This window comes from Phocoena phocoena, chromosome 5 (genome assembly GCF_963924675.1).
Source record: "Phocoena phocoena chromosome 5, mPhoPho1.1, whole genome shotgun sequence".
In the NCBI taxonomy this organism is placed as follows: Eukaryota; Metazoa; Chordata; class Mammalia; order Artiodactyla; family Phocoenidae; genus Phocoena; species Phocoena phocoena.
Genome location: NC_089223.1, coordinates 13,297,038 through 13,311,670, shown reverse-complemented (window position 1 = coordinate 13,311,670; position 14,633 = coordinate 13,297,038). Strand labels below are relative to the sequence as shown.

Genomic DNA, 14,633 nt, shown 5'->3' with positions numbered 1-14,633 from the left:
ATAAGATAGTAGGCAATCAAAACCAATTATTTTATTATTCTTTTTCATTTTTTCAAAAGGTATAAAGGTATGTTTTATTAAACATTTAACTCTTCTCATATAGCAACATCCATGCAATAAAAAACAGGGTTCTACTCTAAGTTAAATACTTGTACTATTACTTGTAATTTCATACCAAATATCAAATGTGCTAATAAAAGATGTCACAAAGGATTAAAAGGCAAGTTAATAATCATACAAAATAACATGCTTGTGCATTATCACTGCATTGAAATTACTAATTTAAAACTGGACGCAAATCAGCTCTAGGATTTTCTCATCTGGGCTGTTAATATGACACTTCAGTGTTAGAGAAAGCAGTACCTTCCACAGCAAACCACCCCTTGTGACATCCGCCCTCCCAGTACCTGGTTTTCTTAACATGGACAGAGCCAGTTGATTTTCTCGAGGGCTGGAGATACGAAAAAGCTAAAGGCTTGGGAACAGGGCTGATGCAAAGTGCATCCAGGAGTGAGTGATATTTTTCAGGACTGGAGAGCCTGGTGAGCATTCAGAAAGAGTTTTAAGTTGAAAAATCACACTACCAAGTGCAGAAAGTACGTAGTTTTTACAGTTTATGATTTGAAACATTTCCAAAGAAAGAGAGAGATAGGGACAGAGACAGAACAAAGAAGTGGAAAGAGGAGGAAGAGAAAAGTCTATTATATTATTCTACTCATTAATACAGAATTGATTAAATTTTCACCAAAACTGATCAAGGCAATCTTTTGGAAAGCATTTAAAGCTATGAAGACTACTGTAACTTACGTGAAAACAAAACCCCACAACAATAAAAAGGTTTTTACTATTTTTATAGGAGAATGGGATATTAGAATAGTTAGGCTTTAGATCAACCTCAAACATAACCAGTTAGTGGGAGAAGGTAAAACCAAGAGAAACTTAAAATACCTATTTATACTTGACTCTGTTTCAGATATAAAGATTAAAAATGATAAAAAGTCATAAGGCACACAAAATGCAACAATCCACACAACTGACAAATATCATAGATAAATGGTGGTAATGAAAAGAGATAAAAGGATAATTTAAAGAAAAATCAGTAATAAACGCTGTGGGATATATCCGCAACCTAGAAAAAATGTCCCCAATACAATTAAGATCTCATAATAGGGCTGTGACTATTTCAAATGGGTAAGTTTTCTTGGAGGTGTGTTGTAAGACAGTAAAAAGTGTTGAGTTCACATGAGACGCACATTGTACATGTAGTTCTACCTGGTTTTTGCAGCAAGAACAGCAGACACAGTAGCGGCCGCACTGCTCAGAACGGCAGCACTATATCTAGCAGGAGAAGACAAGGTAGACAAGTTTCGAGACCCTTCCAAAGAACTTGTCGCCACATTTCTTGTGGAGCTGCTTAAATTGATCAGTAGAGAAAGAAAAACAGAGGAGAAGAACAAAAAGGAAAGTGAGAAGAGGTAGCATAATAAAGATAAGATAGCAGCCATGCTATATTAATATTTAGATTTTATAAAGGTGTGACATGTCACAAGTGTAAAAGGAGCTTGGGTCCTTTATTTACTGTTGCTAGGATTTCTCTCAGAAATTCAAATCTGATACATAATCCTCCATAAAACTGATGTTCTGAACATACAAACTTTCTTTGAATGTTTTTAAGTTCACTGTCTCTAATCCTATTTATAATGAAATCAGTAAAACAACACACATTTGAAGACTGATTTGTCAACAACTAAGTAGAAGCTAAATCCAAATATGAAGTGTGAATTTCCGTAAGCAGAGAAAGAAGGAAGGTTATGTTAATTTTTTCAAAAAAGTCTCTACATAAACAGTTTTACCTTAGAGATGATATACACCCAGAGCCTCACATTTTAATGAGACCTGTGTTTTCAAGAGAAGCAGGTACAACCAGCTGCCTATTCAAAAGCAGCAATATGTATTAATATGGACAAGAAATAACTTTAAAATACTGAGAGTAAAACTATTTGGGGATGGCAAGCACCTTTGTAAAATAAACAGTAGTTACAGTGAATATGACTAAAAGATCACCTTCTCTGCTGACACTGCATTTCTATTTTCAATTAGCCCTGTAAAGATTCAAAAATGCTGGTATGAAATTTTATCTTCAGAATTCTTATTACTTAAAATAATAATTAGTTTCCTTTGGTCTTTTAGAAAAGGTCGTACACCTAGACAGGACTTAACACTCCATCATTAGGACTGTAATGATTTTCAAGTCTGGTTATCAAATTGGAATTTGAGAATTTCTTTCTTATTAAGTGAAAAGAAAGTCTAAAATGCATGGGGTGAAATCTGTGTCTCCTTCATTATGAGTGCAACTTCTTAATGAACATCCTCACTACACTACGATCACCTTTTCCAAAATTTGGTGACAATGGCCACCTCCAAAACAAAGTAATTATGTACCAAACTCAACCCAGGCTAATGAGAGCTCAGATGTCTAAAACTGTGAGGGGTGACATAAGTCTCTTCTCCCTGTCAGAAGAATCTGATAATCCATTATTCCTAGTTCCACTGGCTACAATTTTACAAACCATTAGAAGACAAATTTAAAAAACAGTGGCAAGCCATTATATATATATATATATATATATTTTATATATATATATATATATATATATATATATATATATACACACACACACACACAGAATTAAGTATAATTTTTTGGTAAGTCTATAATTTAACTGAACTCTATGGCTATGTTTTAACTGTTGTGAATGGCTAGAAGATAAAGAATGGGGGCTGAGAAAGAGAAAAGAAAGATGTTATCAGTGCCAGAGCAGGGGAATATGAGTGTCATGCCAAGTGGAAGAATAAAGTTATCAATGACACAACTTTGAGTTTCTCAATTACTCTGCATCTTTGAGGCAATGGCTACTATTTGAGGGAAGTAATGGTGAATAATAACGAGAAACTGAAGTCTATAAAAAAGTCAGCTAAAAAAATTAATCAGCTAAATTATCCTTCTTCCGTAAAAAGAAAAGGAAACTAATGAATTTCTTTTATCATATTGTATCACAAATAATAATATAAAAAGACTCAGTTATCAGCAGAGTCCAGCAAAATCTCACAAGAAGAATTAACCAGGATACCTTTAGAATATCTGGGCAACTGGAACACATAATCTCTATCACTCTTTTTTTAGAGGGGAATGCTCTAATTCAGTAAAGCAGACTTATGTCAAACTTAAGGAAGCTGACTTTCCAAATCACAGTGAATAAACAAAAGGCACAGATTTCCTGACACTAAAACTTAGAATCTAAACAAAAAATTAAAGATGTAAAAGCGGTGTAAAGCAGTGCTCCAAAGCTGAGGCCAAGCTTTGTCTATATATTAGTGATGTCAGTTCTGTAATCTATGATCACTTTTTCCATTTTAGTCAAACAGTTTTAGTATTTCAATTTCACCACCAGCATTAAAATTTAGACATACCAAGAGGAAAAAACTCTACCTAGGATACGTAGTTACTTTAGAAAGTGTGGCTACTTGGCTACCAATATGTAAAACCTGAGGAGTTGCAGGTGGGTGAGGTCCACTCTCAGGTAGATCTTCCAGAGAACTGTCAAACCTGAGTTTTCAGAAGTAAAATAAAGGCAGAGGAAATATTAATGAAAAGTATAGACATTTATCATGTATACTACCTTAAAAGTACATTGGTTCATTGTACAATGTACAAAAATCTAGTACATTGCTAGATTTTTTAACTTCGTATCTGCATAAGATTAAAACTAATACCAAACACCCTCACCATCACCAAATATGGGCTGTTTTTTCCCCTAATTTTTTAACATGGCGACTTTCATGTGATGAAAGATCATGCTTACAGGGGAAGAAAGGTGGATGGGAATTTCCATCACTGACTATGTATTTTGCATGCTTCAGGGAAACTTAGGCTCCAAGAAATTAATTGCCCAATATCATATACCTAGTAAGACTCAGATGGAATTTAAAGCAAGTCTATCTGTACTATTTCCACTACGTTGTGCTTTCCAGCATCTTGTGGGGCTGAATAGTGCAATACACAGAAGCAACTAGGAATTCCCCTCAAGTCAGAATGACGTATTTGCAGATCCGATATTATATGGATATTGTTTATCTTGATGTAAAGAAAATATTTTATCTAGTCACACAACAAATGTTTACATGCAATTGTGTTGTTTGAATATTATTCACTTTGTTCTTCTGATGTCTCTACCAGTTTTCGTTTTGAATGCCAGAATTAAATTTTAAAACTATTACCAGGTAAAGAAAAGATGAAAAATTCAGTGTTAGGTCTGAAAGAAGAAAGCACCAAGTATAACACTTTTGGAAGCAAAAGATAAACAGGGAAAACATAAAATTACCCATTATTTTTTAAAAAGCCGGTGGATAAAAAAATAGAATGGGTCAGTCATGTCACCTTCAAATGGAAAATGTAGCACTAAGATAAAGAAATAGAAAAGAAGGGGTTATATTCCCATTTTTTATTTAGCATTGGTCATACCTTTACCAGAGTGTTGAAAAAAATGTAGACAACTTAAGAAAAATGTTAAGGTAGAAGTAAAACATCATTTAAGAGGCAGAGTAAAAAAAGTTAAACAAATAAGAAATATAAGTACTATAACAGGGGTCAGCAAACTGTGGCTCTCAGGTCAGCCTGCTTCCTATCTGTGTATGGCCTGGGAACTAAGAATGGCTTTCATATTTTTAAGTGTTTTTTTTTTTTATTAATTTATTTAATTTATTTTTTATTTTTGGCTGCGTTGGGTCTTTGTTGCTGCGCGTGGGCTTTCTCTAGTTGTGGAGAGCGGGAGCTACTCTTTGTTGCGGTGCGCGGGCTTCTCACTGTGGTGGCTTCTCTTGTTGCGGAGCACAGGCTCTAGGCATGTGGGCTTCAGTAGTTGTGGCTCGTGGGCTTCAGCAGTTGTGGCACGTGGGCTCTAGAGCACAGGCTTAGTAGTTGTGGCGCACGGGCTTAGTTGCTCCGCGGCATGTGGGATCTCCTCAGACCAGGGATCTAACCCATGTCCCCTGCATTGGCAGGCAGATTCTTAACCACTGCGCCACCAGGGAAGTCCCTTAAGTGGTTTTAAAGAAATAAAAAGGAGAATATTTCACGACACATAAAAATCTGTATTAAATTGAAATTTCAGCATCCATAAATACATTTTATAGAACAGAGCCAGGTTTGTTCACTTACATATGTCTCGGCTACTTTCTTAAAACATGGAGAGTTGGGTAGTTGCAACAGACCATGTGACCCACAAAATTTATTATATTTACTATCTGGCTTTTTTACAGGAAAAGCTTGCTGCCTCCTGTCACAGAGAATAATGTTTCCATACAGCTACCAGAGTGAACTTTTAACACACAAATCTGATCCTGTCTGGTTCTTAGATACTTCCAGCACTGCTCTAAGGACAGCTGTGATCCTGGGCTCCCTACTCGCCAGCCTTTTTTATGGAGCTTTCTCTTTGGCTTGCTCCAGTCCAACTGGTCTTCCATCTCTTCTTAAACAGGCCAAACTTCTTCTCACCTCAAGGCCTCTGCGGAGTCTATTCTCACTTTCTATACCCACCTCTCTGCCACACCTTTACTATGCTAATTCTTAAGTATCCTTCTGGCCTCAGTTTAAATATCACCTCCTCAGGGAGGCTTCCCTGATTCCCCACCTTAAGGTTGCCCACATCATATACTTTCATACTACCCTGTACTTTTTCTTCACAGAATTTGTTATTATTACAATTATACAATTTGTGTGTTTATTTGTTTGAATCTGGACTCCCTCGCTAGAGTAGAAGCTCCCTGAGGTCAGGGACAGTTATGTTTACTGGTATAACAAAGTGCTTACCACACAGTAAACAACAAGTATTTGCTGAATAAATGCATGAAAGAAATCTATTGTTTTCAAATACAGACTCACTCACAATACACATGTATTTCTCAGAACATATTTGTACCTTCTAGAGACTGCTTCCCAATTCAGGTGAAACAGGTATTACTGCTTAAGAATTGATATGAGATCAACCTCAAAGAAGTGACTAGAACTCCAAAAATACCTTTTAAAATGTCCTTGAAAATATAAAGAAGTATCAGTATCTTGGAAAAAAGAAAATACAGTTATAAAGAATTATCAATACCTATATATTAATATATAATGAGGACAGGTAAGAAAAAAGAGTCAATTGGAGAAGTTGAGTTTTCCAACACCTCCACAAACTAGGTTGATTGGAAAAGTGAATGCCACTTGAGAATAAAGTTCATATAATTCATGAGATACCTTTGAAAGCCAGATCTCCAAGTTTCCAAACAAATGCACTTGGGAGGTTTCCCATGTGTTACACACACACTGATTATCTATTCCTTTGCTTAGCCAATACTAGACTTAAGAAAATCTAAAATTACCTCATTTAATATGGAACAGACATCAATATCTATTCTCATTGTCATTCCCTAATATTTATTCTTTTTAGGGTTGGAAGAAGCTCTGATTAATAGCACCTCTGCAGCAGCCAGACTTTCTGCTTTGTCTGTTACTTGAGTTTCCATTTCTCACCAGAGAGAGGTATGAAGACTTCCCAGATATATCTGGAGAGTTGGGCTTGCAGCCTTTTGGCCTGCTTTTCTTAGGAAAAATGAACAAAAAGCTATTTGTGCATTATCTCTCTCTGCAGTTGTGCCTTTCTTGGCATAATCTCCACACTCTTTGTACGCTTTTCCGTGGGGAAATCGGGGACCCACGTTAGCTATCTGCCCAGGCAAAGCAGGCGTGAGGTTGCCCACCTTATTAACTTACCAACCTGACCATCCTGCAGGAACAGCGTGAGGAACTCTCTATCCACCAGTCCTGACAACTGTCAAAGAGCAACATCCTTATGCTGTGGACTCTAGCTCCTGCCTTTTTCTCAGGGGCCTCAATTAATCAATCTCTGTTTCTCTCACTTTTTCCAGTTCCCCACTGCAGGCTTTATGGAAAGCATCCCCATTCAAAAATGCTCTTAAAACAACAACAACAAAAGTACCTTCACCTTCTATTTTCCCACTCACCTTAGCATTCAAACTCTGTGAAATAACCATTTACTCACGTAGTCTCCATTTCCTCACCTGTCTGCCCCTCTTCCACTGCCTCACTGGGGCTCACTTCCCAACCCCTAGAAAGCCATATCCTTGCTGAGGTCACAAGTGACCTCTCTGGGGCTAAATTCAATTGACAATTTGCATTCCTCATTTTCTTTTTATTGTGGTAAAAAACACAACATAAAATTTATCATCTTAGCTATAACGAAAAACAATCTGAAAAAGAATATGTACAACTGAATCACTTTGTTGTACACCTGAAACTTGAACACAACACTGTAAATCAACTATAATTCAATTAAAAAAAACTTACCATCTTCACCATTTTTAAAGGTACAGTTCAGTAGTGTTAAGTATAGTCACTGTTGTGAAACAGATCTCCAGAACTTTTTCATCCTGCAAATCTGAAACTCTATACCCATTAAATAACAACTCCCCTTCTCTCCTTCCCCCAGCTCCTGGTAACCACCATTCTGCTTTCTGTTTCTATGAATCTGACCACTGTAGATACCCCACATAGGTGGAAACATACTGTTTCGTCTTTTGGGGTTCATTCCTCATTTCACTTAGTCTCAGCAGAGGACCCAATTGACAACGCCTTCTCTTCCTCCGTCTTCTGTGCTCTGACCCTATCTCTACACTTGCCTATTTCTAGCACTATTTCATTGGCTATTCCTGGTGGCAGGATGGTAAAACACAGCATCAGTAATAGAATTCCAAAATGTTACTTTGGCTCATCCATATTTTGATGGAATGACATCCAAACTATGTAAAGATAAATTCTTCCCAAGGGCTAAGCTTGAGAAAGAATGCAGAAACTTTCCTTTGCACTATGAAAACTTCAAGTCTCCAGCTACAAACTTCAGGGCTTTCTCACTTTCCACATCAATGTCACAAAATAATCAAAGAAAGGGACTTATTGCATCCCTACATGGCAGGTTTTCAATAAGAGAAATTCAGATATCTTAAAATATGCATTTTATAGCAGGTAAAGGAGGAAAATGACAACAGGTTGTTGTTGGTATTTTCACTCTTCCACAAAGCAAACATTCACGGAATAATACTGCTAAGCAGAAAGTGGAATATACCAGGATCGTGGCTGTATTTTGTGCTTTTGGGGTTCACTGGTATAGCAAAGCTATTTATTTTAGCCAAGGAAACTGCTTGCCGTCAGGGAAAATGGGTATCTTCCACTGGCTTCCTGACAATAAATACGTTGAGTGCGTTCACTTGTAACTACAATCTCCCCTTTGGAAAATTAAAAAAAACTAAACCTCAGTGGGAAATTTCTGATGCTTTTAATCACAAGCTAAATTTACTAATTAACTCCAACAGCCTTTGTTTCTTTAGCAGCCTAAAAACGTTATTTGAGCCTGCTAATTCTACAGGTATTATAAATGGCATCTTGAAGAGAATATAAAAATCAGCAAGTAGGCGCCTCCTTGATTTGCACATGGAGGGGACGAGGGGACTAAGTGTAGAGGTTAAAAGAAGATTATGAAGTAAATAATATCACCTCACTAAATAAAATGAGGTTTATTTTTTGTGAGAGCAAAAGAAAAGGACTGGCTCAGAGAAACTTCTCTTGGAGCTTTCTAATTTACCGATGCAAAGAAAAGAGGGAAACCTAAAGGGAGATCCTGAAGGAACTGGAACTTACTTGTTATGGGGAAAGAATTTGCTCTTTGTCGTTATATCCCATTTTCTTCAGCGCCTTTCAAACTCTGCCTTTCAAACTCACGCATTTCTCTGCTCTTGCCTTCCCGTAATGGATCTTACGTTATTAAATGTTATTAAATGTCCAGTCTTAATATGATGTGAACTCTTTAGTTATCTATACTATATCTATAGCTATACTATCTATAGTTATCTATACTATCTATACTATACTATCTATACTATACTATTCCTTGATCTCTTCAGAGAAAATGTAGTATGGGGTCTAAAGATAAGATAGGTAAAGAATGAGCATATATTTATACTATATCTATAAAAAATACCAATATACTATAAAGATTTTAAGGTGTAACACCAACTTAAAAATCACTTGTAACAATCCCCTGATAAAAGTATGAGTCCCTCAGTAACAGCAGCGTCCTTACCACTAACCTTAGCCCCTCTCACTGTGCATCATCAGTGTCATCACTGGATCATTCCTATTAGTGATCTCAGTGATTTCTACTAGTTAGGAATAGCTTCTTCTATGGGGCAAAAATCTGCCATTTTCTAGTAGTAATGTAATCTTAACATTACAAAAAGAATTGATATATGATAAAAGTATTTTTCCAAATTCAGATTAAAAGGATGTATTATTCAACAGTGTTGAGTCAATCTGTTACCTATTTGAAAATATAAATAAATCTGTCTGAATGCCTAGTGTTCAACAGCCACCATTGTGAGTCCTTGGGGAAGCCACGTGTCTTGAGAAAGCTGCCACAGCACCCCATGCCCAGCAAGAATGTCCTTCCAACATTAGACAACAAAAGCCAAGGGCCACATGTTTTCTGGCTAAATATTCTGGATCACACGTGCTGAGCTCTCCCATTCAATCACTCATTGCGTCCACTCATTCGTTCAACAACAAAATATCTGAAGTCCCACTTTACCCAGACATATTGCCCACCTGAAGCTCCTCTCATGAAGCTTACAGTCTAGTGTCCACTTCCCTCTAACAGACCACGAGGATCAGTCCCATCATACTTTCCATCCCTGTCTACCTGCCACAACCAGAAGTACAGACCCCTTGAGTCGTCCATCACCTCCTGAACTCTTATTTCCTTACTGTTTTGTGTATCTCCTAATCTGGTCTATTTTCCATCCCTCTCAGCCCTCACAAACCCTCTACACCACTCTGTACCTTCCTTGTAGTCCCTTCAAACAGAAGTCCCTTTTCTCTCACACTGCATGTGTTTATAAACCTGGAGATAGATGTCCTTCTCATTACTGTTTCTGACACCCTCAATCATCTTTGATCCTGCACAATGCCAAGTCCTTGGAGGCCTGTGTCACCAGACGACACCACTGACTCTGCACCCAGTCACTGTCTTGTCTCGACCTCGCCCACCGTTTGCTTGAGCCCCCGGCTCACTGTCTTCCTCTTTACCCCAGTCCAACAATCTTTCTTGATGACTTCAATGTTCTCATGCTGAATCACTGAATGACCAGACTGCTAAATTCTATGACTTCTTCACTTCAAGGATAATCCCTCTACAGTTAAGTTTTAGGCCTGGAATACCCTGGCCATGCACTCCAACATTCAAAACCTTTGCTTTTTCATCAACAAGTATAACATGTCTAAAATCTGGATTTTAAGCCCCTTTTTTCCTAACTCACTCACTCCTCTACCTCTTGATGTCCTTAGCTTTTTTACTGTACTGACGTGACTCATCAATTTCACTGACTCTTACCAACTGAATTAATTCTTACCAAACGCACTGACTCAGCAATTTTCCATTATCCATCACCAATCTCCCCCACCCACGATTCCTACACTCCTGTTAGTTCTTCCTCTAAAATATAAACCCATCCAATTCTCTGCATCTCTATTAGGAACTTCATGGCCTAAGCCACTACCAACTCTTGCCTGAAATAAGAAAATACACAGAACTAGCCTCCTGCTTTCATTATTTCTCCCTTAAAATCAAGTTTCCATAGTATTCAGAGTGATCTTTTAAAACCATACCTCAGATGTTACTTCCATGATTAAAATCCTATATCTGGCTTCCTATTTAACTGAGGTAAGAATCTAAACCCCTTAACATGACCTACAAGGCAGTACGTGACCTGCCCCCTGACTACTTCTTCACTCAATTGCCTGTCACTCTCCACTGCCATCTATGAGGCCTGAGACTGAGGGAGAATGTTTGTGGAAGGAGACACAGCTGTGGATTCAGGTCAAGGAACTAGCTCATATTATCAGCGAAAAACAGGCCCTCATATAACTGCCTCTGACCCAAAGACAGCTTAAATGTCCCATGATGTTCCAGTTGATTTTCTTGGGATTATCTATATAATTGTCAGAGATGAATGCCACAGATTAAACACATATGCCACATGAGCGTTTACTAGCACAGAACAGAAGTATGACTTGCCTTATAATTTTAGAGGCCATATGACATGACAAACTCATATTGGGTTCATTTTCTTCTAAAACCCCTAGTTTTTCAAGTATTAGTTTTTGGTAACCTTATCCCAACCCCACCCCTGCATATGTCCCAGAAGAGCAAATGATGTGATCCAAACTGCACATAACCATATGAAATTTCTTTCGTGTTTTTTAAAACTAGATTTGGTCCATTTTCCTACATGCCCAATATATTTTTGAAGGAGGATCTGGTTATGAAACATGAATGATATACCTCCCTGCTTCATGTCACCCACAAATTTAGGCAGCAAGCCGTAGAGGTCCTCATCCAAGGCGCTGATTCATCTTTAAACAACAGCCTTTGGTTAAACTCCTTCAATCTGTTATGAATCTAAAAACTTGATAATCATTAGCCTCATTTTATTATTAAATTAAATGGGATCTGAAAAGTTTTTCTTTGATAATCTGTTAAAATTAACATTTCCTCCAATCTATCCAAAATGTGTTAGTTGGGTGATTTGTTTCTTGAGAACTTAATTCTCGGTCTTGGCAATCCTGCCCTCCTTTTCTCAGTGCTCACTAGCTGGCTTTTAAGAATGCCTTCTAGACTTTTTTTCAGGTGACCTCAAGCTCAAACTAGTTTATAGTTTAGAAGCTGACCTTTTTTCTTTTTGAAAATCAGCACTATATTTCCTGTTCCCAGTCTTCTACTTACCCATTCTCCAGACTTAAAAAAAGAAAAATTGTGTTACTTCGCAAATCTCATCTGTAAGTTCTCTAAATACTTACGCTATAAATCATTAAGAAAAAGAGACTCCAGGGAGCTCATTAAGAACAACTTTCTACCTGGGGCTTCAATTTCCTCCAGAAGGTAAATAAACCTAAACTTCTTCAGTATTTATCTCTGGGTTTGAGTGACTTTTGTTTGCTTGTTAAGATCTTTCAACAACCAGCATTTATTATTTTAATAATCCGTGACATACCTTTTTTTTTTAAACTTTTTTTTATCTCTTTAATTAACGTTGCCTGGTTGTTTTTATCTTTTACACTTAAATGACTGTTATGTGTATGTATATTTTCTTAACATGCATGTGGTACTGCTTCAATATCCCTGCTAGTATCACTGCTAACAGATTTGCTGATTTTAACAAGAGATATTTGATTCCATTGCTGTAAGCAAAGGATAAGTTTGAGTACACCAAGTTTGTTTAAAAGTTTCACTTCTTTGTATTAAAACCTCATGTTCACCCATTATCTAAACAGTGATATACAACTGCCTGAAGGCATTAGAATCTTTCAGAAATTTATCCTCAAATATTTTTCCTATCCACGAATTACGAGGATATTTATGAGCATATTGGGATACATAAAGTATGTGAAAAGATAAAATACATAGGTACCACTAACTCAAAAATTGATGAGGAGTTATCCTAGCTTTAACATATTCTTCTGTTCAAAGAAATGAATACAGACTCTTCAGAAGTAATTGATTAGGTGAACCTGGGAGATGAATGCCTATATCTAAGGTGGACAAAGAAGCAGCACTCAATGTACAACTGTTAATAGACAGAGAAATACAAAAGAGAAAACATGGACAATTGAGACCGCTTTTAAGATTAATGTAATTTGAAAATAGAGTTCTTTAATTTGACTAAGAAGAAAATTAGGACGTCTAGATGTCCATACCTGTCATATGCTTTATGCTACACTATGTAATATACTATTTCAATTTTCTTTTATAAAATCATACCATCATAATAAACACACCTTCACATAAAGGTAGAAAAACTTGGGCTTCTGAAATTTTCAACATGACTGAAATACGTAAAACTGAATAGTGGGAAAAGATAGAAAATTAAGCCTTCCACCATGGGGAAGACTGTCTATTATCATTACCCCTAATTAATCCTTTTAAGCTGTAATTTCTTTTGAATTAAAAAAGTAAGCTGCAGGAGGTATCTTCAATATTGAGTATTAGTTAAGAAAATAAGTTCCTTTTTTTCTGGTTTAATTCAATAAAGTAATTTTGTTGTTAAATGTACCTCTCTAAAGGTGAAGAGAAAAGAATTTATTCAAACAGCATCATAAGAGAAGCACTGCTGGCCTGATGAAACTTCTAAAGAACTTAGTGCATATTCTGGACTATGAAAGTCAATTTTTGCTTATTATGAATATGGATTTTTATGAAAAAAACTTCATAAATGCTAGTCTTCCCAGTTTAATTTGGTAAAAGTACCCAAGTAATTCCATAATTAAACAGAGAATTAAACAATTTGTGTGTGAAAATACAGAGTAGATAGGAACTATGTTTCTCGCTTCAATCATTTTATAAGTACTTTTCCCACAAGAAACGCAAGTGTAGTAATTACTTATGTTCAATAGATGGCGACCTTTACATTATAGTTACCAAACCAGTATTAGCCTAGGACAGTGTAATCCAACAGTAGAAAATGAAAGGAGATAAATTACAAATACCATATTTTGCAACAGACAATAATTATTGTTTGGTTATATACCCATTTTTTTGAACCTGTGGTCTTTTTTCCAGGTTGGTGAAATACTTTGCAGGAATGCATATGATAATATAGGCTAAGTGATTCTATCTAGCTGTAAATGTTTTATTTTTACTTTTTAAGATTAGACTATGCTGTGAAAGCCTTGGTATTCTGTGTTGGGGGGCAAATCTGATTGTTAATTCCTACCTCATGAAGATATGTGAGAATATAAGCCTAGGGAATGATTCCTGATTTCTCTGCATAGCTTACAGAGGAGAGCTTTAGGTAATTTACTCAAATGACATGTGTCCTAATAAGGATAGGCAACACGAGTCCAGTATATTTGTGAAACAGCAATAAGGAAGACATGGCAGGTCAGCAAACTGTGTTTCTTCATTCATCTATTTTATGTGGATCCTGTGAATATCTGCGAACAAGCTAAAATGTTTAAAACCTTGCTGTAAAAAGAGTGTTTGGAAGCACTTACGTAGGTTCTGCTTTCTAAACTTTCAATGAATGTACAAAGGCGATAAGATTCTGTTCAAGAAGCAACTTAACATCTGTACCGATGGCCTTCAGCTGCAAATCGCCTTAGTGCGATTTGTGCCAGTGGACAGCCTAGAAGAGGATAGTTTTTTCCTATAACTGCTTCAGTTTTGGGTAATGTAACTTGTGACTGGAGTTTGTACTGTTTTCCAACTAAAGGGAGAGGCAGTCACTCCTCCCTTGAGGATTATATTTTAAGTCTTTGAAAACTGGGAAAGCACATCATACATTATAATTCTTAATCATAATATGTGAAAAATCAGAACCCACCATTCCTTGAATGAGAGAAAAGAAAGACTATTAAAAGTATGTTTTGATCATGATAATTTTAGGCATCTTTTTGCTAAACTAAAATGCTGCTTTATATATTTATATAAACCTATACAAGCATAAAAAATTTGAAACTGCCTATT

At 36.5% G+C, this 14,633-nt stretch overlaps 1 protein-coding gene across 8 annotated transcripts in view; it reads right to left on the bottom strand.

Annotated features, from left to right (window-relative positions):
• Positions 1-14,633, bottom strand: part of PDLIM5 (PDZ and LIM domain 5) — a 214,358-nt gene that overhangs the window by 55,352 nt on the left and 144,373 nt on the right. Inside the window, exons 8-10 of one of the 8 annotated variants that reach the window (XM_065878295.1) lie at positions 3,491-3,607; positions 1,273-1,419; positions 408-539 (exon numbers count right to left, since the gene is read on the bottom strand). The exons of 4 other annotated variants lie outside the window; for them this stretch is intronic. In XM_065878295.1, the coding sequence (XP_065734367.1) occupies positions 408-539; positions 1,273-1,419; positions 3,491-3,607 (396 nt within the window). The remainder of the gene's footprint in view (positions 1-407; positions 540-1,272; positions 1,420-3,490; positions 3,608-14,633) is intronic. 3 more of the 8 variants (XM_065878296.1, XM_065878298.1, XM_065878299.1) reach the window with 3 other exon arrangements.